The sequence below is a fragment of the Cherax quadricarinatus genome, chromosome 99 (genome assembly GCF_038502225.1).
Source record: "Cherax quadricarinatus isolate ZL_2023a chromosome 99, ASM3850222v1, whole genome shotgun sequence".
NCBI lineage: Eukaryota > Metazoa > Arthropoda > Malacostraca > Decapoda > Parastacidae > Cherax > Cherax quadricarinatus.
In genome coordinates, this window is record NC_091390.1 from 9,786,887 (window position 1) to 9,813,973 (window position 27,087).

The 27,087-nt window shown below is 38.8% G+C and overlaps 1 protein-coding gene across 2 annotated transcripts in view; it reads right to left on the minus strand.

Annotated features, from left to right (window-relative positions):
• The window catches only part of LOC138851084 (turripeptide Lol9.1-like), a 91,874-nt gene that overhangs the window by 52,148 nt on the left and 12,639 nt on the right, over nucleotides 1–27,087 (minus strand). For both annotated transcript variants that reach the window (XR_011390970.1, XM_070079517.1), the window contains exon 3: nucleotides 1,971–2,123. Coding sequence is in view for 1 of the 2 variants with exons in the window: in XM_070079517.1 (XP_069935618.1) it covers nucleotides 1,971–2,123 (153 nt within the window). In the remaining variant the exon portion in view is untranslated. The remainder of the gene's footprint in view (nucleotides 1–1,970; nucleotides 2,124–27,087) is intronic.

Consider the following 27,087-nt stretch of genomic DNA (forward strand, 5'->3'; position numbering starts at 1 on the left):
GAATAAGGCTGGTTGCCCTTTTTTGGATTATAAAAAGTGTTCCTAGCAACTTTAAAAGATTTATCAATTACATTTCTTGGGTATTTTAAATCATTACCTATTTCATAAATTTTGGATATTTCCTCATCTATGAACTCAGGACTACAAATTCGTAAAGCTCTCAAAAACATTGATGAGAAAACAGACAGTTTGACTCTATCTCGATGCGAGGAATAATAGTGGACATAGGAACAGTTATTTGTAGGTTTTCTGTAAATTTTAAATTTGAATTCATTATTACCCTTAATAATTAAAACATCTAGAAAGGGCAATGAGTTATTTTCTTCAAACTCAACAGTAAAGTTTATAGAATGGGCTAAGCTATTTAATTTGCCAAGAAAATGGTGTATATCTACATTTTTGGGCATAAGACACAAAATATCATCAACATATCTGAACCATTTAGCTCTATTAGGGAGGATTGTGTTAAGCAACCTTGTTTCAAAAAATTCCATGTATAGGTTACTAAGAACAGGTGAAAGAGGATTTCTCATTGCCATACCAAACTTCTGAGTGTAAAACTTATCATTAAATACAAATTTTGCATCAATAATGCAAAGTTTAATAAGTTTAATGATAGTAGGAACTGGCAATGGTAAATCATAGTTAACGAGTTCTTCAGATAAGAAACTTAATAAATCATCAACAGGAACTTTCGTAAACAAGGAAGTAACATCAAAACTAACCATGTTAAAATCATTTAAGTCAGTCAAGGAGCTTAATTTATCAACCAAGTCTATGTTGTTTTGGATGCTTCACTTTCATAGTTCCTTGATAATGTGAGTAGTCACGAAAGCGCTTGGAATTTCTCTATTTCTTTCAGAGTGGTTGTATTGCATATTTTGAAATCACCTGTTTACTGTGATCTTATCGCATATATATATATATATATATATATATATATATATATATATATATATATATATATATATATATATATATATATATATATATATGCAGAACATATATATATATATATATATATATATATATATATATGCAGAACAATCACTGTGAAAATATAGTGAAATTCCAAGGAACTATAAAAATAAAAGGTTAACAGGAAGGCATATAAGGAGGAAACTGCACCTCGCTGCCACCCACAACACCTGACTTTTTATGATGATGTTGGTATGTAGTCAGTGATCCCTGAAACAGCTTATATTCTACCCGAAAATTTGTCTAATGTACTTTAAATTCTTCCCAAATTCTATTAATTATAAATGAATCCAGCTTATATAAACCCAAAGAAATATTCATATTTTTTTCAAAACTACTTTTTATGAAACACGATTCTGTTATATTCCTGTCGACCATGGACTTACCTCAGCCTTTTTATAATCAATCGGATTTTTAAAATCTCTCACATGAAAAACAGATCATTAGAATCTTGTCCAGTTCTAATGCTATATTTATGCTGTTCTAACCTAAGTTCAAGATTTTTACCACTTTGACCGTAAAAAACTTTATCACATATTTAATAAGGAATCTTTAATCGGTCAGCCTGGATTATTATCATATCCGTAGTGAGTGACTGTCTTATTACATAATTTATTTTCTTCAGACCCACTATAATAATTAGTGGGATGTTATTTATTTCTTCATGTATAAAGATAGTGAAGATCGATAAGAAATAATTGTTAAAATCTATATATTTGTTTCTCGTTTTTTGCAAGATGTCCAGAATTAGTTTTAAGAGGATCTAATATTTGTCTGTCTTTAGTTCAAAATGCTTGAAAATATCTTGCTTGCAAATCATTATCAGCTTTAATAGTCTCGTTTAGCCTTTCTTATCTCTTGTAACCTTCCATTTAATATAAATATATTGACTGAGGAATATCAGATAAAATTATTATCGCCCACCTTGTGCTCTCTGCTCTTCCAATTATCAACATTAAACTACAAACAGTTACAAAAGTGTCAAAGCTTACAACATGGCCCATTGTGGTCAATGCGTAGATTAAGGTGAGGGTTCTCGCAGGCCTCAATGTCCAGGAAGCAAGAATTACTGTAGGTATTACCATCAGTGCCACAAACAGGATCGATAACCAAGGCACAAGCCTGTAGACACTGAGGCCCCGATTCTGTAAAGTAGAAAGTAACTTTGTTTAGCAAATGATTAGAATGGTCAGTACACTGATAATAATTAGGATTTTATTTAATATTTATTGAAGCATATAAGCAGACAAAAATTAATATCTTTTACAAGGACTTACAGGAAATTATTCAACATTGTCTGGCAGTTCTGACGAGCAATGGTAAAGAAAAAAGAAGAATATTTCTGTTATGAAAAGATATAGGTAAAATTATTGTACCAGGCCCGATGGCCTGGTGGCTAAAGCTTCCGCTTCACACACGGAGGGCCCGGGTTCGATTCCCGGCGGGTGGAAACATTTCGACACGTTTCCTTACACCTGTTGTCCTGTTCACCTAGCAGCAAGTAGGTACCTGGGTGTTAGTCGACTGGTGTGGGTCGCATCCTGGGGGACAAGATTAAGGACCCCAATGGAAATAAGTTAGACAGTCCTCGATGACGCACTGACTTTCTTGGGTTATCCTGGGTGGCTAACCCTCCGGGGTTAAAAATCCGAACGAAATCTTATCTCTCTTACAGATTTTGAAACACAGTATTTTGAAGATTGAGACACTTGAACATTGAGACACTTATGCAATATATGGGAACTTTTATTGTGGAAACGTTTGCCACACAGAGGCTTCATCAGTCCAATACAAAGGAGAAAGGTGTAAGGAGAGGAGGAGTTTGAGGTAATCAATCCCTCAGCCTCACCTCACATCAGCCACGTCCTCGGCCCTACCTGGTTACCTGGAGGTTACCTGGAGGTTATTCCGGGGATCAACGCCCCCGCGGCCCGGTCCATGACCAGGCCTCCCGATGGATCAGGGCCTGATCAACTAGGCTGTTACTGCTGGCCGCACGCAGTCCGACGTACGAGCCACAGCCCGGCTGATCCGGCACTGACTTTAGGTATCTGTCCAGCTCTCTCTTGAAGGCAGCCAGGGGTTTATTGGCAATTCCCCTAATGCTTGATGGGAGGCTGTTGAGCAGTTTTGGGCCCCGGACACTTATGGTGTTTTCTCTTAGTGTACCAATGGCGCCCCTACTTTTTATTGGCGGCATTTTGCATCGCCTGCCCAGTCTTTTACTTTCGTAGGGAGTGATTTCTGTGTGCAGATTTGGGACCATTCCTTCCAAGATTTTCCAAGTGTAGATTATGATATATCTCTCCCTCCTGCGTTCCAACGAGTACAAGTCAAGTGCTTCCAAGCGTTCCCAGTAGTTAAGGTGCTTGACAGAACTTATACATGCAGTAAAGGATCTCTGTACACTCTCTAGATCTGCGATTTCACCTGCTTTGTATGGAGATGTTAATGTACAGCAGTATTCCAGCCTAGAGAGAACAAGTGATTTGAAAAGGATCATCATGGGCTTGGCATCTCTCGTTTTGAAAGTTCTCATTATCCATCCTATCATTTTCTTTGCACGTGCGATCGTGGCACTGTTGTGATCCTTGAAAGTGAGATCCTCAGACATTACTACTCCCAGGTCCCTTACATTATTTTTCCGCTCTATTGTATGGCCGGAGTCAGTAGTATACTCTGTTCTAGTTATTATCTCCTCCAGTTTTCCATAACGGAGTAGTTGGAATTTGTCCTCATTGAACATCATATTGTTTACCGTTGCCCACTGGAAAACTTTGTTTATATCTTCTTGGAGGTTAACCGCGTCCTCAGCAGATGACAGCCTCATGCAGATCCTAGTATCATCCGCAAAGGATGATACGGTGCTGTGGTGTATATCTCTGTTTATGTCTGATATGAGGATAAGGAATAAGATGGGGTCGAGTACTGTGCCTTGTGGAACAGAGCTCTTCACTATGGCAGCCTCCGATTTAACTCTGTTGACCACTACTCTTTGTGTTCGATTTGTTAGGAAGTTGAAGATCCATCTCCCCACTTTCCCAGTTATTCCTTTAGCACGTATTTTATGGGCTATTACGCCATGATCGCATTTGTCAAATGCTTTTGCAAAGTCTGTGTATATTACATCTGCATTCTGATTTTCTTCCAGTGCATCCAAGGCCATGTCATAGTGATCCAGTAGTTGTGAGAGGCAGGAGCGACCTGCCCTGAACCCATGTTGCCCTGGATTGTGCAGATTTTGGGAATCCAGGTGATTTGCAATCCTGCTTCTTAGCACTCTTTCAAAGATTTTTATGATGTGGGATGTCAGAGCTATTGGTCTATAGTTCTTAGCTAATGCTTTGCTGCCATCTTTATGGAGTGGGGCTATATGCGTTGTTTTAAGTGACTGTGGAATTTCACCCATGTCCAAGCTCCTCCTCCATAGTGTACTTAGGGCACGCGAGAGGGGTTTCTTGCAGTTCTTAATGAAAACAGAGTTCCACGAGTCTGGGCCCGGGGCTGAGTGCATAGGCATGTTGTCAATGGCTTTTTCGAAATCTATCGGAGTTAGGGTAATGTCGGAAATCTGGCATACATTTATGGAGTTTTGAGGCTCATTCATGAAGAAATCATTTGGGTCGTCGATCCTCAGACCGATTAGTGGTTCACTAAACACAGAGTCGTACTGGGATTTCAATATTTCACTCATTTCCTTGTTGTCGTCTGTGTAAGTCCCATCCTGTCTGAGTAAGGGCCCGATACTAGATGTGGTATTTGCCTTGTTTTTGGCATATGAAAAGAAATATTTTGAATTTCTTTCAATTTCACTAATAGCTTTAAGCTCCTCCTGCCTCTCCTGGTTCCTGTAAGAGTCGTTTAGCTTAAGTTCGATAGTTTCCACTTCCCTGGTCAGCGCCTCCCTTCGTGTATCAGATATTCTAGCACTCCTGAGGAGCTCAGTGACTCTTCGTCGTCTTCTGTAGAGGGAGCGTCTTTTTCTCTCCAGTTTACTCCTACTCTTCTTCTTTCTTAGGGGAATATGCCTAGAACATGCTTCGGCTACCAGGAAGTTGATCCTTTCAAGGCACTGGTTTGGGTCCATGTCATTTAAGACATCTTCCCAACATGTTTCGTTTAGGACATGGTTTACCTGGTCCCAGTTGATGTTCTTGTTGTTGAAATTGTATTTTGTGAAGACACCTTCACAGGTACATGCATTCTGTTGTTCAAGACCCCTATGCATGTACGTCTGGACTTCGATTAGATTGTGATCGGAATTAGTTGTTTTTGATATTCTTATGTCTCTTATCAGGTCCTCATTATTTGTGAAGATAAGGTCAAGTGTGTTTTCTAGTCTTGTTGGCTCCACTATCTGCTGGCTTAAGGTGTGTTTTTCGCAGAGACTTAGTAGCTCATGTGTATGTGACCTTTCATCTGCACTACCTCCGGGGATTGTTTCAGCTATAACATTATTTGCTACATTCTTCCATTTTGTATGCCTTAGGTTGAAATCACCAAGCAGTAAGATGTTTGGGGATGGAGCTGGAAGGTTTTCCAAACAGTAATCGATTTTCAGTAGCTGTTCCTTGAACTGTTGGGAGGTTGCATCTGGTGGCTTGTATACAACCACAATGACTAGGTTTTGGTTCTCGATCTTTATTGATAGAACTTCAACTACCTCATTTGTGGTGTTCAGCAACTCCGTGCAGATAAGGGACTCTTTGACATACAGGCCAACCCCCCCTTGTTGCCTGTTTTTTCTGTCGCATCTAAAAAGGTTGTAACCACTTATCCATATTTCACTGTCAAAGTGATCTTTTTTGTGAGTCTCTGTGAAGGCTGCAAACATTGCATTAGACTCCACTAGAAGTCCACTGATAAAAGGTATTTTGTTGTTGGTGGATGGCTTAAGGCCCTGTATATTAGCAAATATGAACGAGGTTGTATTCTGTGTTTGTTGGGGGGATTTTGTTATTGGCATCAGTAGTTGTAATAATTCTGGAGGGCCATGGGTGGCCACTGGCTGCGCCTCCAGTCCAACAAGGCTCCAAGGTGGTGGACTATTTTTGTTATTTCCTTCCATTTTCTTTTTTCGTTTCCTGCCACTAAAAAATCACCTGGAGTTGGGTTGTCGTAGCTACTATTGTTTGTCTTGTGGGGTTTGTGCCTCCTGGTCCCTTTTAGATGGTATGCAGGGCATTCGATGTTGTAACACTGCTTCTGGAGGACCGAGGAGTGGCACATTTTTGGGTGAAAGAAAGTACAGGAAGAAGAACGACACACTCCTTTAGACAGGAGGTCGCTACATTTTTTGGGATGGTCAAAGTTGCATGTCCCATTTTTTTCCCCTGTTATTCCATGCTTACAGATGCCCCAAGCATAATATTTGCACAAATTCACCTTTGGTTGAGAATTGTTGGGAGGTGTGTTGTCAATTTCTGCAGGTTCTGGGACTGCACTATAATCCTCAGTATCCAAGCCAGGGCCACCCCGTCCTGGATTCCATCTACTTTCCCCAGTAGAGGAAGGAGGAGACTCCTCTCCAACATCTGTACTGTGGGCCACGGTCTTGTGCAATGATGGTTGTATATTTACTGTTTTTGTGGTGGTTTGGGTAGTGTCCCTAGGAGAGTCTGGGCTGGCAGTAAGGCTGGGGGCTGGGTCTGGGTCAGCACTGGGGCTCGGGGGTGGGGCTGGGTCTGGGCCAGCACCAGCACTGAGGGTATTGGTGCTATGCCTGGGGGAGCCTGGGCCAGCACCAGCACTGTGGGTATTAGTGCTATGACTGGGGGATGGGTCTGGCTTAGCACCATGTGGGTGACTAGGTAGTTTCGAGTCATCTGTTGTGGTATGGACATTCTGCATTTTTTGATACACTATCTCTTTCTCCCATGTTTTATATATTTTTGGTAGACTATCCAAGAGGTCATCCTAGTTTTCTTGATTATTTTTATCATTTATTACTCTCCTTAGTACCTTTCTGATACCTGCCCAAAGTTCTACATCTTTATTGCACAACCAGAAGCACCTTGCTAGTTCGAGGTCATTTTTTGAGGCTGTATTTAGTCTAGTACAAGAGATATGGTGTTTGGAAGAGCATAGGTTGCATGTGATTCTGGATTTCCTTCCAAGGATTTTTTTACATGTCCCATAGATATGCTGTGCTGACATCCTGTCTGTATCCTACTATGCTGAACATTTTACAAGATTGATAGACTGAACACATCGGTTCCTGGCTGAGGGACTGATTACCTCAAACTCATTTTCTTAAACCTTTCTGCTTTGTATTGGACTGATGAAGCCACAGTGAGGTGAAATGTTTCCTCAGTAAAGATTCCCATACGTTGCATAAGTGTATAAATCTTAAACTTGTCGGTTTTCAAAACCATTCATCACAACAATATTTTGAGTTAAAGGTATTTTGATCATGCTCCGTGAAAGGTATCTATGTAATGCATAACTCCAGTTCCCTGTGTCTCAATGCAAACGAGTTGCACAGTGTGTGATGTTGCACAAGATGATAAAGCATAACTCCAGTTCCCTGTGTCTCAGTGTACACGAGTGGTACAGTGTTTGAAGCTACACAAGATGATAATTCATAACTCCAGTTCCCTGTGTCTCAGTGTACACAAATGGTACACTGTGTGATGCTACACAAGATGATAATGCATAACTCCAGTTTCCTGTGTCTCAATGCAAACGAGTTGCACAGTGTGTGATGCTGCACAAGATGATAAAGCATAACTCCAGTTCCCTGTGTCTCAGTGTACACAAGTGGTACAGTGTGTGATGCGACACAAGATGATAATGCATAACTATACTTCCCTGTGTCTCAGTGTACACGAGTGGTACAGTGTGTGATGCTACACAAGATGATAATGTATGTTGCAACCCCTGAATGGGTTGCAGTAATGATTATGTATATATATATAATCATTACCTTTTTATATAATTTTATATTGCTTATATTTGCGATAATAGCTAAATCGTAAATATATTGCTTCATATTATTATTATTTGACTTAGCTTCCTTTTTGTGAGGTAGGATGTAACATATTATGTGCTCTGTTCAAGTCTTGATTGTCTAACTACTGTAATTATCGCTCTTTGCTCGTTAGACTGCCGGCTTCTGTTTCTGAGCTGCAGCTGTCCACGGAGCTGTCACGTGATCGAGGGGGGGTGTCCTCACCTCGCCTGAAGTATTCATTCTGGTCTAGACTCGCTGGGTGGTTGGACGTATTCCAGACAAGATGAGCCTTAATCTCCCTTATTGGCTCTTGTTGGAAGATCGTCTCTTGTCTCATTATTGTTAGTTCTGTAGAACTCTGTTCACAGAACATTGTATAGACTTAGTGATTTTCGACGTTGTACTGAGGTTGTGTCGCAAAGACACTCTGAACAACTCAGGTCCTGAGCTGTAGCTTCTGACCTAATTTGTACTGGTATCTGTGTATTATCACAGTCGGGGATTTTCTTATGCTGAACTTAGATTCAGTAGTATGGGAGTTTTGTGACTTTTGTGGAGGATCTGCTGATGGTCCCTACTAGCTGTCTTTATTTTATCTCCTTGTTCCTGATTGTGTCGCAGTTGCTTGTTATATTGTTGTTCGGCTTATCAGTCGTTTTATTGTTCAAGCAGACTGTTCTGATTGCCAGTTGGTCAAGAAGTTAGTTTATTTGAGGACTTTGTCAGTCACTTGTTTAAGTCTAGTCGAGTCTTGAGACATAGCGAACTACTTAGAGCACTTACTCACATACACAAACTTACTTGTACATATTTGTAATATCTTATTAAATGTTAATGTACCAGACCGTACTTAAGAATTATAAATGTGATATGTGCTTTCAGTACAATACTACTGTATACGAGAGAAGTGATATTATTTTAATTACTGTGATTAATTTAATTTAATTTGATATACGCCTAGACAACTTAATGACTAATAAATTTATTAAATTTTAATTTCTCTAGTTAGTAGCCTACCAGTTGTAATCCTGAAGCACTATTGAATCATACTGAATTCTAATGGATAATTGGACAAGGATACTGACTAATTATTACGAAAACCCAGTAACAGGCTGGATGCTAGAAGGGCAGTCCTTTCTAGTATTCACTGGAGATTTCTAAGCTTTTAGAATCGCGTTTTTTGTAACAATGTATAACTCCAGTTCCCTGCGTCTCAGTGTACACTAGTGGTACAGTTTGTAATGCCTAACAAGATGATAATGCATAACTCCATTTCCCTGTGTCTCAGTGTACACTAGCATTACAGTGTGTTATGCTACACAAGATGATAATGTATAACTCCAGTTCCCTGTGTCTCAGTGTAATCTAGTGGTACAGTGTGTGATGCTACACTAGACGATAATTCATAACTTCTGTTCCCTGTGTCTCAGTGTACACGAGTGGTACAGTGTGTGATGCTACACAAGATGATAATGCATAACATCATATATATTTATATATCTACATATACATTATTTTTTTTTATTATCACACTGGCCGATTCCCACCAAGGCAGGGTGGCCACCAAGGCAGGGTGGCCACCAAGGCAGGGTGGCCACCAAGGCAGGGTGGCCCACCAAGGCAGGGTGGCCCACCAAGGCAGGGTGGCCACCAAGGTAGGGTGGCCCACCAAGGCAGGGTGGCCCGAAAAAGAAAAACTTTCACCATCATTCACTCCATCACTGTCTTGCCAGAAAGGTGCTTTACACTAGAGTTTTTAAACTGCAACATTAACACCCCTCCTTCAGAGTGCAGGCACTGTACTTCCCATCTCCAGGACTCAAGTCCGGCCTGCCGGTTTCCCTGAATCCCTTCATAAATGTTACTTTGCTCACACTCCAACAGCACGTCAAGTATTAAAAACCATTTGTCTCCATTCACTTCTATCAAACACGCTCACGCATGCCTGCTGGAAGTCCAAGCCCCTCGCACACAAAACCTCCTTTACCCCCTCCCTCCAACCTTTCCTAGGCCGACCCCTACCCCGCCATCATTCCACTACAGACTGATACACTCTTGAAGTCACTCTGTTTCTCTCCATTCTCTATACATGTCCGAACCACCTCAACAACCCTTCCTCAGCCCTCTGGACAACAGTTTTGGTAATCCCGCACCTCCTCGTAACTTCCAAACTACGAATTCTCTGTATTATATTCACACCACACATTGCCCTCAGACATGACATCTCCACTGCCTCCAGCCTTCTCCTCGCTGCAACATTCATCACCCATGCTTCACACCCATATAAGAGCGTCGGTAAAACTATACTCTCATACATTACCCTCTTTGCCTCCAAGGACAAAGTTCTTTGTCTGCGCAGACTCCTAAGTGCACCACTCACCCTTTTCCCCTCACCAATTCTATGATTCACCTCATCTTTCATAGACCCATCCGCTGACACGTCCACTCCCAAATATCTGAATACATTCACCTCCTCCATACTCTCTCCCTCCAATCTGATATCCAGTCTTTCATCACCTAATCTTTTTGTTATCCTCATAACCTTACTCTTTCCTGTATTCACTTTTAATTTTCTTCTTTTGCACACCCTACCAAATTCATCCACCAATCTCTGCAACTTCTCTTCAGAATCTCCCAAGTGCACGGTGTCATCAGCAAAGAGCAACTGTGACAACTCCCACTTTATGTGTGATTCTTTATCTTTTAACTCCACGCCTCTTGCCAAGACCCTCGCATTTACTTCTCTTACAACCCCATCTATAAATATATTAAACAACCACGGTGACATCACACATCCTTGTCTAAGGCCTACTTTTACTGGGAAATAATCTCCCTCTTTCCTACATACTCTAACTCTTCCCTGCTTTCAGTAACCTACCTCCTACACCATACACCTGCAACATCTGCCACATTGCCCCCTATCCACCCTGTCATACGTCTTTTCCAAATCCATAAATGGCACAAAAACCTTTTTAGCCTTATCTAAATACTGTTCACTTATATGTTTCACTGTGAACACCTTGTCCTCACACCTTTCCGAAAGCCTCCTTGTTCATCTGCTATCCTATTCTCCGTCTTACTCTTAATTCTTTCAATAATAACTCTACCATACACTTTACCAGGTATACTCAACAGACTTATCCCTCTATAATTTTTCCACTCTCTTTTGTCCCCTTTGCCTTTATAAAGGCTGCAGCATTATGGTTAAAAACAGCAGTTATTACCGGGATACTTCAGGAATATGTCTAAAAGACAATATCCAAAATAAAGTTGCTAGTAAGGGCAAATCAATTGATCAACAAACAAAGAGAGATAGTAGAGGGCAACGAGTCACTAGCTCCCTTAAGGTTTACTATACAAATAGTATGAGTCTAAGAAATAAGATAGATGAGCTATGATTACTTACAAGGGTAGGTAATATAGATATTATTGGTATAACAGAGACCTGGTTCAACCTGAAAGATAGAGAAATGCCTTCTGAACGCAACATTCAGGGTTATAAACTATTCCACACTGATAGTGTCAACAGGAAGGGTGGTGGTGTGGCGATGTATGTCAGAGAAAATTTAAATTGTTGTCTTAGACATGATATAAGATTAGAAACCTCGAACACAGAATCTGTTTGGCTACAGTTTCTCGAGGGACGTGACAAATTAATTTTGTGTGTGATTTATAGGCCCCCAAACCTTGATAGGGAGTGCAGTAAGCTGTTATGGGACGAAATTCATAAGGCATCTTGATATGAAAATGTTGTGATAATGGGAGATTTTAACTTTAGACAAATTGATTGGAACAATATGACAGGAAATCTTGAGTCTAGTGACTTTCTTGATACGGTTCAGGATTGCTTTTTAGACCAGGTTGTGACAGAACCAACTAGAGGAAACAATCTGCTTGACTTGGTTCTTGCCAAAAAAGATTCATTAATCTTGAGGTTAATGATGAGCTTGGGGAAAGTGATCACAAATCACTTAGTTTCAATATATCATGGAATTATCCAGATAACTGCAATCAAATCTCTGTCCCAGATTTTCGCTTGGACGACTTCATGGGATTGAAAAATTACTTGGGTGGGCTAAATTGGGATGTCCTGACTATGGGTCAGGTAGGTGATCTTGGTTGCCAATATGACGTTTTTCAGAGCATAGTTCTAGCTGCCCAGACAAATTTTTGTACCGAGTAGGGAAATTAGATCTAACAAAAATGATCCCAAATGGATGAACAATAGATTAAAACATCTCATTGGTCAAAAGAGAGGCATATATAGTCGTATCAAAAGAGGAGATGGGCAGTTAAGAAATCAATATATTCAATTAAAGAGAGAAATAAGAAAATGAATAAGAAAAGCAAAAAGGGATTATGTGGCTAAGGTCGCAAGGGATTCAAAGACTAACCCAAAAGGGTTCTTTCAGGTATACAGAAGTAAGATTAGGGGCAAGTCTCAAGAAATCGTAATGACACGATTGCAAACAAACCATACCCCGGCCGGAATTGAACCCGCGGTCATAGAGTCTCAAAACTCCAGCCCGTCGCGTTAGCCACTAGACCAGCTAGCCACAATAAGATTCGTCCAACTAGGTATATTTCTACACCATAGGAAGGTTAGCACAGGCACCACTGTGACCACAAATGCAAGTTTTTACAGACGAATCTCCAGCTAGCGTGGCCGTGACGAACTCTAGCTCAAGTCTCTTCACTGCCGTCAACATGACTCACGAAATCGCATATTTCTATGGTGTAGAAATATACCTAGTTGGACGAATCTTATTGTGGCTAGCTGGACTAGTGGCTAACGCGACGGGCTGGAGTTTTTAGACTCTATGACCGCGGGTTCAATCCCGGCCGGGGTATGGTTTATTAGGGGCAAGATTGGTTCACTTAAGAGTAACTCTGGTCAGATCACTGACAGTGATAAGGATATGTGTGAAATTCTAAATACCTACTTCCTCTCAGTTTTCACCCAGGAAAATACTAGCGATATTCCTGAAATAATAGATTATGTAGAACAGGATGATAATAAACTATGTACGATTGCGGTAACTAGTGACATGGTCCTCAGACAAATAGAGAAACTAAAACCTAACAAATCCCCAGGTCCTGATGAACTGTTTGTAAGGGTGTTAAAAGAATGTAAAGAGGAACTTAGCATACCTTTGGCTAATCTTTTTAACATATCACTACAAACTGGCATAGTGCCTGATAAGTGGAAAATGGCAAATGTAATACCTATTTACAAGGTAGGTGACAGGTCCTTGGCTTCGAAATATAGACCAATAAGCCTTACCTCCATAGTGGGAAAATTTATGGAATCAATAATTGCCGAAGCAATTCGTAGCCATCTTGACAGACACAGATTGATTAATGATTCTCAACACGGTTTTACAAAGGGGCATTCCTGTCTTAAGAATTTACTAACTTTTTTCACTAAGGTGTTTGAGGTGGTAGATCATGGTAATGAATATGACATTGTGTATATGAACTTCAGTAAGGCTTTCAATAGAGTTCCACACCAGAGGCTATTGAGGAAACTTAAGGCACATGGAATAGGAGGAGAAATTTTTTCATGGGTAGAGGCATGGCTGAAAAATAGACAGCAGAGAGTTTGCTTAAATGGGGAGAAATCAGAATGGGCGCACGTCACAAGCGGTGTTCCTCAGGGGTCAGTGTTGGGCCCGTTGTTGTTCACAATTTACATAAACGACATAGATGAGGGAATAAATAGCGACATAACCAAACTTGCTGATGACACCAAAATAGGCCGTCCAATTCATTCTAATGAGGACATTAAAGCACTCCAAGATGATTTGAATAGACTGACGCAATGGTCGGAGAAGTGGCAGATGCAGTTTATTATTGACAAATGCAAAGTTCTAAATGTTGGACAGTTAAATAACATTGCCACATATAAACTAAATAATGTAGATCTTAATACTACTGATTGCGAAAAGGATTTAGGAGTTCTGGTTAGCAGTAACCTAAAACCAAGACAACAGTGCATTAGTGTTCGCAATAAAGCTAACAGAATTCTTGGCTTCATATCTAGAAGTATAAATAAGAGAAGTCCTCCGGTTGTTCCTCAACTCTATATATCCTTGGTTAGGCCTCATTTAGACTATGCTGCTCAGTTATGGTCACCGTATTACAGAATGGATATAAAGGCTCTGGAAAACGTACAAAGGAGGATGACAAAGATGATCCCATGTATCAGAAATCTTCCCTATGAGGATAGACTGAGGGCCCTGAATCTGCACTCTCTCGAAAGGCGTAAAATTAGGAGGGATATGATCGAGGTGTATAACTGGAAAGCAGGAATAAATAAAGGGGATGTAAATAGCGTGCTGAAAATTTCCAGCCAAGACAGGACTCGCAGCAATGGTTTCAAGTTGGAAAATTTCAGATTCAGGAAGGATATAGGAAAGCACTGGTTTGGTAATAGAGTTGTGGATGAGTGGAACAAACTCCCGAGTACAGTTATTGAGGTTAAAACGTTGTGTAGTTTTAAAAATAGGTTAGATAAATACATGAGTGGGTGTGGGTGGGCGTGAGTTGGACCTGACTAGCTTGTGCTGCTGGGTCTGGTGCAGTGCTCCATCCTTGAGTGGAGGACCAGACTGGGTGGGTCATGGGGATAATCCGGGGGGTGGGTCGTTGGTCTAATCAGGAAGGGTACATTGATTTGCTCCACATGGGTCAGTAGGCCTGTTGCAGTGTTCCTTCTTTCTTATGTTCTTATGATGTAAAGTAAAAGGACACAAGTGCAACTAATGTGACATTTATTGTGGCAACGTTTCGCTCTCCAGGAGCTTTATCAAGCCATTACAAACAATACATGGACACTGAGGGTACATAAAGGCTCTGAGTGAGGTGCAATACTAGTGAGGTACCATTTCGATGTTCACTAGTGGTAGTAGTAGTAGTAGTAGTAGTAGTAGTAACAAAAATAATACAATATGGAAGAGCAATTAATTCGTACATGAGTAAAAGGATATAAAAGCTATTACTTGGGTAACATAAAAATAGGTTGGACAAATATAGACTGGAAAGAGGCAGGTTTTTTCAGTGTTCACTCTCTGTAATGTGCTTTGTGTAGTATAACAGGAGAGACTATGTGATGGCAGGGTTTACTGTTTTCAGGAGGATTCTTGCTAAGACTTCGGAGATGGTGAAGCTGCCGTTGTTTTGTTTAATTGCATTCGAAACAGCGATCAGTGCTGATTCATGGCACTTGCGTCTGCGGAAATTAGTTTCTTTGATCACTAATTGGGCGTCTCTGAATTTCATGAGATGATTGGTGGAATTTCGGTGTTGTACACAGACGTTGTTTAAGTTGTCGTTCCTACATGCGTAAATGTGTTCATTTAGGCGGGTGTCGAGGTTTCTTGCTGTTTCACCTACGTAGATCTTGTCACAGCCTCCACAGGGTATAGTGTAAACTCCTGCATTGACTGGTTCGTGGTGCTTGGGTTTTGTCCTGGTAGATCCTTTATTGAAGTGGTAGAAGCGATGGCGACTCTGGTGTTAGCTTGTGAAAGTACTTTTGAGACGTTTAGTGCAACCTGGCTGTTGGGAAGAATTATAACTTTGTTGGGAGCGGTGTTGATGCGTGGAAAATTGATGATCTGAAGAGCTCTTTTCTTGCAGTCTTTGATGAAAAAAGAAGGAAACTGTAACTCAGTGAATGTTTGGTGAATGTAAGTGCATTCCTCGTCAAGAAACTCAGGACTACAAATTCGGTATGCTCTTAGGAAAAACCCGATGATGATGCCTCTTTTGGTCTTGGTATCTTGACTGGAATAGAAGTGTGTGAGATCATTTTTATTGGTGGGTTTCCGATAAACTTGAAATCTTAGGTTGTTGTCTACTTTGTGAATGAGGACGTCGAGGAAAGGTAGCTTGTCATTGGACTCTTCTTCTAGTGTAAACTGAATCGCTGGTTCAACTGCGTTGAGCCTTGCCTGAAGATCCCGTACATCAAAACGTTTTGGAGTTATTACGAGGACATCGTCCACGTAACGTAACCAAGTGACGCTTGAAGGGATGATGTTGGCGAAGTGTTCGGACTCTAGGTGTTCCATGTATAAGTTGGCTAGGACGGCACTTATTGGGAATCCCATTCCCATGCCGTAGGTTTGTTTGTAGAGCTTGTTATTGAAAGAAAAACAGTTGAAATTAACACAGAGTTCAATCAAGTCAACAAAATCTCCGGGAGGTAAAGCACCACGAACCAGTCAATGCAGGAGTTTCACTATACCCTGTGGAGGCTGTGACAAGATCTACGTAGGTGAAACAGCAAGAAACCTCGACACCCGCCTAAATGAACACATTTACGCATGTAGGAACGACAACTTAAACAACGCCTGTGTACAACACCGAAATTCCACCAATCATCTCATGAAATTCAGAGACGCCCAATTAGTGATCAAAGAAACTAATTTCCGCAGACGCAAGTGCCTTGAATCAGCACTGATCGCTGTTTCGAATACAATTAAACAAAACAACGGCAGCTTCACCATCTCCGAAGTCTTAGCAAGAATCCTCCTGAAAACAGTAAACCCTGCCATCACATAGTCTCTCCTGTTATACTACACAAAGCACATTACAGAGAGTGAACACTGAAAAAACCTGCCTCTTTCCAGTCTATATTTGTCCAACCTATTTTTATGTTACCCAAGTAATAGCTTTTATATCCTTTTACTCATGTACGAATTAATTGCTCTACCATATTGTATTATTTTTGTTACTACTACTACTACTACTACTACTACTACTACCACTAGTGAACATCGAAATGGTACCTCACTAGTATTGCACCTCACTCAGAGCCTTTATGTACCCTCTGTGTCCATGTATTGTTTGTAATGGCTTGATAAAGCTCCTGGAGAGCGAAACGTTGCCACAATAAATGTCACATTAGTTGCACTTGTGTCCTTTTACTTTACATATTGTCGGTAATTCTACCAACTTTATTACAATATGTTCTTATGATCTCTGCCAATCCCTAGGTACCTTACCTTCTTCCATACATTTATTAAATAATAGCACCAACCACTCCAAAACTATATCCCCACCTGCTTTTAACATTTCTTTCTTTATCCCATCAATCCCAGCTTCCTTACCCCCTTTCATTTTACCTACTGCCTCACGAACTTCCCCCACACTCACAACTGGCTCTTCCTCACTCCTACAAGATGTTATTCCTCCTTGCCCTATACACGAAATCACAGCTTCCCTATCTTCATCAACATTTAACAATTCCTCAAAATATTCCTTCCATCTTCCCGATTCCTCTAACTCTCCATTTAATAACTCTCCTCTCCCACTTTTAACTGACAAATCCATTTGTTCTCTAGGCTTCCTTAACTTGTTAATCTCACTCCAAAACTTTTTCTTATTTTCAACAAAATTTGTTGATAACATCTCACCCACTCTCTCATTTGCTCTCTTTTCATATTGCTTCACCACTCTCTTAACCTCTCTCTTTTTCTCCATATACTCTTCCCTCCTTGCATCACTTCTACTTCGTAAAAACTTCTCATATGCTAACTTTTTCTCCCTTACTACTCTCTTTACTTCATCATTCCACCAATCGCTCTTCTTCCCTCCTGCACCCACTTTCCTGTAACCACAAACTTCTGCTGAACACTCCAACACTACATTTTTAAACCTACCCCATACCTCTTCGGCCCCAGTGCCTATGCCCTCATTAGCCCATCTATCCTCCAATAGCTGTCTTTATCTTACCCTAACTGCCTCCTCTTTTAGTTTATAAACCTTCACCTCTCTCTTCCCTGATGCTTCTATTCTCCTTGTATCCCATCTACCTTTTACTCTCAGTGCAGCTACAACTAAAAAGTGATCTGATATATCTGTGGCCCCTCTATAAACATGTACATCCTGAAGTCTACTCAACAGTCTTTTATCTACCAATACATAATCCAACAAACTACTGTCATTTCGCCCTACATCATATCTTGTATACTTATTTATCCTCTTTTTCTTAAAATATGTATTACCTATAACTAAACCCCTTTCTATATAAAGTTCAATCAAAGGGCTCCCATTATCATTTACACCTGGCACCCCAAACTTACCTACCACACCCTCTCTAAAAGTTTCTCCTACTTTAGCATTCAGGTCCCCTACCACAATTACTCTCTCACTTGGTTCAAAGGTTCCTATACATTCACTTAACATCTCCCAAAATCTCTCTCTCTCCTCTACATTCCTCTCTTCTCCAGGTGCATACACGCTTATTATGAACCACTTTTTGCATCCAACCTTTACTTTAATCAACATAATCTTTGTATTTACACATTCATATTCTCTTTTCTCCTTCCATAACTGATCCTTCAACATTACTGCTACCCCTTCCTTTGCTCTAACTCTCTCAGATACTCCAGATTTAATCCCATTTATTTCCCCCCACCGAAACTCCATCCTACCCCCTTCAGCTTTGTTTCGCTTAGGACCAGGATATATATATATATATATATATATATATATATATATATATATATATATATATATATATATATATATATATATATATGAAGGGTGGGTCAAGAGGCTGCTGCAATACTGAAACCAACTCACCTCGATTTTGGCGTTCAACAGGGCTTTGAAGCAGCATGAGTATATATCAGCAACATGTCGGATGAAAAAGCCTTGGTCAAATTGAACTTTGCCAGCGCTTTCAACTTAGTCAGAAGGGATGCTGCTCTCCAAACAGTTTATTGAAACTTCCCTTCCCTTTATCCCTTCATAGAATCGTGTTATAGTGTGACTTCCAAACTACTGTTTATGGACCATGAAATTGACTCGTGTGAGGACTTGCAACAGGGTTAACCTCTCGCCCCCTTTCTATTCTGTTTGGTCATCAAGGAAGTCACAGAGGTACTCTCCTTATATGTATATATATATATATATATATATATATATATATATATATATATATATATATATATATATATATATATATATATATATATATATATATATATATATATATATATATATATATATATATATATATATATATATATATATATATATATATATATATATATATATATATATATATATATATACATATATATATATATATATATATATATATATATATATATATATATATATATATATATATATATATATATATATATATATATATATATATATTTATATATTTATGTAAAACAACCACTGTGAAAGAATAGAGAAATTCCAAGTGCTTTCGTGACAACTCATATTATCAAGGAACAATAAAAGTAATGCATCAAAGGAAGGCATATAAAGGGTATAGACCACACCTCACATCCCACAACAAAGCAACACCTGATGCACGACTCATAAGAAAGGGAACACTGCAGGCCTGCTGCAGTGTTCCCTTTCTTATGAGTCCAACTAAACAGGTCCTTCACACAACCCACGAACAAACTATTTTACCCAAGTATTAAGAATTTTAAAATTTATTATTTGTCTAATGTGTTATTAAACTCTTCCCAAATTGTATTAATTCTAAATCGATCTAATTTATATAAACCGTACGAAATATTCATATTGTTGTCAAAACTGCTTTTTATGAAACAAGATTCAATTATATTCCTGTCGACCATGGACTTGCTTGATACAACTTTCTCAACTTTTTGAAAATCAATTGGATGGTTAAAATCTCTTACAAGAATAAATAGAGCATCGGAATCTTGTCCAGTTCTAATGCTATATTTATGTTGTTTTAATTTAAGTTCGAGATTTTTACCAGTTTGACCGTAATAAACTTTATCGCAAATTTTGCAAGGAATCTTATAGACACATCCATCAGCATTTTGGGGGGAACCAACATATTTTTATTTGGGAGAACCAACATATTTTTAGTTGAATAAGGCTGGTTGTCCCTTTTTGGGTTGTAAAAAGTATTTCTAGCAGTTTTAAAAGATTTATCAATTACGTTTCTTGGGTATTTCAAATATTTAGCTATTTCATAAATTTTGGATATTTCCTCATCTATGAACTCAGGACTACAAATTCGTAAAGCTCTCAAAAACATTGATGAGAAAACAGACAGTTTAACTCTATCTTGATTGGAAGAATAATACTGGACATAGGAACAGTTATTTGTAGGTTTTCAGTAAATTTTAAATTTGAATTCATTATTACCCTTAATAATTAAAACATCTAGAAAAAACAATGAGTTATTTTCTTCAAACTCAACAGTAAAGTTTATAGAATGGGCTAAGCTATTTAATTTGCCAAGGAAATGGTGTATATCTACATTTTTTGGGCATAAGACACAAAATATCATCAACATATCTGAACCATTTAGCTCTGTTAGGGAGGATTGTGTTAAGCAACCTTGTTTCAAAAAATTCCATGTGTAGGTTACTAAGAACAGGTGAAAGAGGATTTCCCATTGCCATACCAAACTTCTGAGCGTAAAACTTATCATTAAATACAAATTTTGCATCAACAATGCAAAGTTTAATAAGTTTAATGATAGTAGGAACTGGAAATGGTAAATCATAATTAACGAAATCTTCCATTGCCAGTTCCTACTGTCATTAAACTTATTAAACTTTGCATTGTTGATGCAAAATTTGTATATAATAATAAGTTTTACACTCAGAAGTTTGGTATGGCAATGGGAAATCCTCTTTCACCTCTTTCACAAGGCAGGTCCCCATCAAAATGACCCCCACCCAAAGATACACAAGAAGTAACTCCCGTACCCAATGACACCAATAAAACCCAGCCCCTCCAACTCATATATTTGCCCAATCTCTTTTTAAAGCTGCCCAAAGAACTAGCCTCTATCACCCCACTGGGAAGACTGTTCCACGCATCTACAACTCTGTTAGAAAACCGGTACTTTCCTATGTCCTTTCTAAATCTAAATTTATCCAATTTAAATCCATTATTTCTGGTTCTTACCTGGTTCGACACCCTCAGTAATATATTAATACCTCCTTTGTTTATGCCCATCATCTCCTTATACACTTCAGTGATATCTCCCTTCATTACACGTCTCTCCAGAAAGTGGAGATTTAAGGCTTTAAGTCTATCTTCATACTGGAGATTCCTTACACAGTAAATCATTTTAATAATTTTTCTCTGAATGTTCTCTATTGAGTCTATATCCATCCTGTAGTAAGGAGACCAAAACTGAGCAGCGTAATCTAAATGAGGCCTCACTAGTGATGTACAGAGCTGTAAAATAACTTTTGGACTTCTGTCACTTATACTCCTTGAGATAAATCCAAGTAATCTGTTGGCCTTGTTGCGCACACTAAGGCACTGCTGTCTTGGCTTTAGATTTCTGCTTACCATGACTCCTGAGTCTTTTTCACATTTTGTATGATCAAGCTCTACTTCACCTAGTTTATAGCTTCGAGGGTTATTTTCATTGCCAAGGGCAAGTACCTTACACTTATCCACATTGAACTTCATCTGCCATTTTTCAGACCAAGATATTAATTTGTCCAAATCCAACCTTTACGCCACTGGTGACTAATCCCCATTCAGATTTGACCCCATTTATGGAAACTCTCTGCTTTCTGTTGGTAAGCCATGCCTCTATCCACGCTAGAACCTTACCTCCTATACCATAAGCTGTCACTTTTCAAAAGTCTTTTGTGAGGTACTCGATCGAAGGCTTTACTAAAATCCAAATAAACTATGTCATATTTTTTATCACTGTCAACTGCCTCAAATGTTCTAGTGAAGAACGCCAGTAACTTTGTCAAGCAGGAACGACCATTCATGAACCCAGGCTGAGATTCATCAATCAAATTATGCTCTTCAAGGTGACTTCTAATAATGTCAGCTGTAATTGATTCTAATAACTTGCCCACTGTAAATGTCAGGCTTATTGGACGGTAATTTGAAGGAACGGACTTATCCCCTGATTTGAATATAGGAACCACATAAGCCATCTTCCACAACTCTGGCACAACACCGGTAAGGATGGACGCATTAAACACACTTGTTAATGGCTGACTAAGCTCCATCTTGCATTCCTTAAGTACCCTGGAAAACAACTCATCGGGTCCCTGGGACTTATTTTGCATCAGTTTCTCTATCTATTTGATATCCATGTCCCTCGTAACAGTAATATTAGTTAATTTGAATTCGTCAGGAACTGAATAATTGTTAATTTCTGGAATTTCATTTGTGTCTTCCTGTGTAAAAACTGACAGAAAATAGTCATAAAATAAGGAACACATTTCCATTTCGTTATCCGTCAGCTGTCCATTCCCAATTTTCAGAGGTCCTACTTTTTCCTTCACCTTCGTCCTATACACTTGAAAGAAGTCCTTTGGATTAGTCTTTGATTTATTAGCAACTCTAATTTTATAGTCACGTTTAGACTTTCTAATCCCCTTTTCAACTTCTCTTTTAAGCTGAACATATTGGGCAGTAAGGTTAACCTCTCCTCTTCTGATGCGTCTATAAATTCTATTTTCTCCCCTAATAGATGTTTTAGCCTCCTGTTAACCCACTATCATCGGCAGAACGAAAATCAGGGATTTTTACCATATTATCATTATTCTTGTATTCCAAGTAATGCTAAAAGGGATGGATTTGTGATCACTTGCGCCAAGCTCTTCAGTGATCTCCAGGTTATTTACTAGTGTTTCCTTATTTGACAAGACTAAGTCTAGCAAATTATTACCCCTGGTAGGCTCTGTTACACACTGCTTTAGAAAACAGTCCTGAACTGTTTTCATAAAGTCACTGGACTCTAGATTACCGGTGAAAGGATCCCAGTCAATTTGACTAAAGTTAAAATCATCTACTATCACTATGTTATTGTCTCTAAAAGCCCTAACAATATCGTCCCAAAGAAGTCTCCCTCTATCGTGATCCAAGCCTGGAGGTCGGTATATTACACCTAGAATTAGTTTTTCTTGACTTCTACAAACTCTACCCAAAAAGGTTTTGTTAGTAATCCATCTATTTTTATACCTGTTTTCATGCGACAATTAATATTTTCTCTAACATGTAATGCAACTCCTCCCACTTCCCATTACATCTATCCACATGGAACAACTTAAACCCTTTAATATTACACTCAGCAATCATATCCCGACTCTTTAAATCATACCAGGTTTCAGTTAATGCAATGATATCAAAGTTCCCAGCACATGCTACCAAACGTAGTTCATTAATCTTATTTCTTGCACTTCGACTGTTAGCATAAAATACCATCATATGTTTTTCTTCTGCACATTTTTCCTATTCATCTTTGTTTTTACACAATTCCTGCAATTATCTATAGCCAGCGGTACTCCATGACTGTTATTAAGATTCATAATATCAAAGCATAAGTCAATATATGCATACTCATTATTTTTTATTTCTAGTTTAAAGTCCTAACAACCCCTTCAACTGAGTTAGCAAGAAAACCCACACCTGCCCTGGATAAGTGAACCCCATCCCTGGCATACATGTCATTTCGGCCATAGAAGTTGTCCCAGTTGTCAATGAATTGTACTGCATTATCCTTAGAGTGTTTATCCAGCCAACAATTAATACCAATTGCTCTGGACAATCATTCATTTCCAACACCTCTTCTTGGCAAAACGCCACATATAACAGGGCGCCCTCCCATTCATCCTAATTATGTCTATAGCTGTCCTGAACCTTATAACTAAATCCTATTTTCTGCCTCCAGCACTGAGGCAGAAAATAGGATTGATCCCATTACCGTTCATGATGTTGTCAAGCCGGCTAACAATGTCCTCCATCCCAGCCCCAGGAAAGCAAACCCTCTGTCTCATACTCCAATTCTTCAAGCAGAACGCCCTATCCATATACCTAACTTGCTATCACCAACAACAATAATATTCTTACCTTCCTTGGTGTCTTTCGTTGTGACGTTCCCAGTTGTCGACTCACATTCGTCGGGTAACACGGAGAATGTATTAGATGTTTCCACAACAGTTTCCACAGCAGTCTCTTTCTTCTTCATCGTGTCTACCTTTCCATTCGTCTTCTTGATCATCAACTTCGTTCCCTGCTGTCCAGTCACTGTCCAGGTTCCCTTCTTGACCTGAGGACTCACAAAAGGAGGACTGCTACGAATCCTCTTGCTTTCCTCAGTCAATCGCAGTATCTCCATCATCGCTACCCTCAATTTTTCCTTGAACTACTGGTAAAGTTGCTAGATGGAGGGCATCTTGGTTCAGTCCACAGAGAGCACACAAGACACGTCCACGCTGAGCTAAGTACAGGTCACTACTGAGCTAAGTACAGGTCACCACTGAGCTATATATATATATATATATATATATATATATATATATATATATATATATATATATATATATATATATATATATATATATATATATATATATATATATATATATATATATATATATATATATATATATATATATATATATACATATATATATATATATATATATATATATATATATATATATATATATATATATATATATATATATATATATATGTGGCTACCCAAGCAATAAGTCTTCATAAAAGTATTTACTGATGTGTAAGTCTCACTCAAATCCAACATCTCTCACTCGTGTACTTATCCAACCTAAATTTGAAACTATCCAAGGTTTTAGCTTCAGTAACCCTACTAGGTAGACGGTTCCACTCATCAACTACCCTATTTCCAAACCAATACTTTCCTTTATCATTTCTAAATTGAAACTTACCAAAATTGAATCCATTTTTGCAGGACAGATATCCTCAAAACCTTATTTAGATCTCCTTTATTAATACCCATCTTCCACTTGTACACTTCGATCATTCTTCCTCTTATTACAGAATGTAATTTAAGGGAGTTCAACCTTTCTTTATGCGAAAGATTTCTATTTTTATGTTTTAATTTTGTTATTCTTTGCTGTATGTCCATTCTGAAATATGGAGACCAGAACTGAGCTGCGTAATCTAAGTGAGGCCTTACTAATGATATATAAAGCTGATAAATTTGATACATGTGCGACACTTGAATATCTTTTATGAGGAAACGCTTCCCCACACACTGGCTTCATCAGTCTATAGAAAGGAGAATGGTGAAGAACAGGAGGGGTTTGAGGTAATCAGTCCCTCAACCTTGAGTCGATGTAGTCAGTGCATCAATCTTGAAAAGTATACAACATGTATGCGAAGTAACTTATATACTGTAGGTAGGAGAGGTGCAATAGTCGTAGGTGGTGTCACATTTACCCAATGTGAAAGTAGGTCGTGCCCAAGAGTTGGGTAAGTGAAGAATTCCCAAGCATTAAGATCTCAAGATGTTGCTGTGTCAGACAGGAATGTAGATGAATGGTTCAGAGAACCGACAAGTTGGAAGTCACTGTGTGGCGAAACGTTTCCTCAGTAAAGATACCCAAGTGCTGCACATGTGTCTAATTTATCAACTAGTCGGTTCTGTGAACCATTCAGTGATATATTAAGCTGTAGTATAACGCCTGGACTTGTGTTACTTACACTTCTTGATATAAATAGCGGTAATCTATTTACCTTATTATGTACACTTAGACATTACTGTTTTGGTTTAAGGTTGCTGCTCACCATAACCTCCAAGTCCTTTTCACATTCTGTACTGCTAAGTTCTGCATTAATTAGGTTTTAAGTGCTAAGGTTATGGACACTCCCAAGCTTCAGAACCTTGCATTTATCTACATTTGACTGCATCTGCCACTTTTCTGACCATGAATTGAGTTTGTTTAAATTCTCCTGAAGTTTCATGACATCTGCTATTATCTAATTATCCTGCCTATCTTCGTGTCATCAGCGATGTCACTAGCAATTCACTAGCCAAGGTCATTGATATGTATTATAAACAACATTGAGCCTAAAATTGATCCCTGAGGAACGTCACTTGTTACAGATCCCCACTTGAGCCATGACTCGATCAATGACAGCATTTTTTTCTCAATGTCATTAACTGCCACTTTCTTTAACAGTCTCTAGTGTGGCACTCTATCAAAAGCCTAACTAAAATCAAAACAAACAATTTCAAATTATGCCTATCTAGATGACTTCCTATATCAGCTATAATTAACTTTAGTAATTTGCCTACAGTTGAGGTCAGGCTTATTCGCCGGTAATTTGACGATAACGACTTGTCCCCTAATATAAAAATAGGAATTGCATTGGCTATCTTCCACATATCAGACACTTCACTTGGTTGAAGAGATATATTAAAAATGTTAGTGAATGGAAATAAATGGTATAAAATACCGACACAATGGAAATATGAACACAAATGCAGTATAATGTGATCCTTTATTGACAACGTTTCACCCACACAGTGGGCTTTTTCAAGTCACACACGGATCTACCTGGGGTTGGAAGGTACGGGAGTATTTATAGATCAGAATGTTGACCTCAACATTCTGAACTATAAATACTCTCGTACCTTCCAACCCCAGGTAGATCCGTGTGTGACTTGAAAAAGCCCACTGTGTGGGTGAAACGTTGTCAATAAAGGATCACATTATACTGCATTTGTGTTTATATTTCCAATGTTAGTGAATGTTTCACAAAGGTCCATTCTGCCGTCCTTAAGAACCCTTGAAAAAACCTCATCAAGGTCCGAGGATTTATTTTGTTTCAGTCGGTCTACTTGTTCGATAACCTTATCACTAGTGACTGTTATATTACATAATTTATCTTCTTCAAGCCCACTATAAAAAATAATTACTGGGATGTTATTAGTGTCTTCCTGTGTGAAAACCGAGAGAAAGTAATAAAAAATCGAACACATCTCATTCTCCTTGTCAGTAAGATGACCAGTTATTTTTAAGGGGACATATCTTTTCTCTAACTTTTTTTCTATAAACCTTGAAAAAGCCTTTTGGTTTAGTTTTCGAATCCCTAGCAACTTTAATTTCGTAGTCCTCTATAGCTTTTCTTATCCCATTTTTTTCAATGTCCTTGTTAATGTCAGTATATTGATTCATAAGATGACTTTCACCTCTTTTGACGAGCCTATAAATTCTTTTCTTCTGCCCTAAAAGATATATGAGCCTATTATTCATCCATTGCAGGCCATTTCGTTTCGATCTAATTTCTATATACAGAATGCAAGCATATTCTTTGGGCAGCATGTATTGTGTTAAGAAAGCTGTCATACTGATAGCTCTCTTCGTCACCCCAGTCCACATATGATA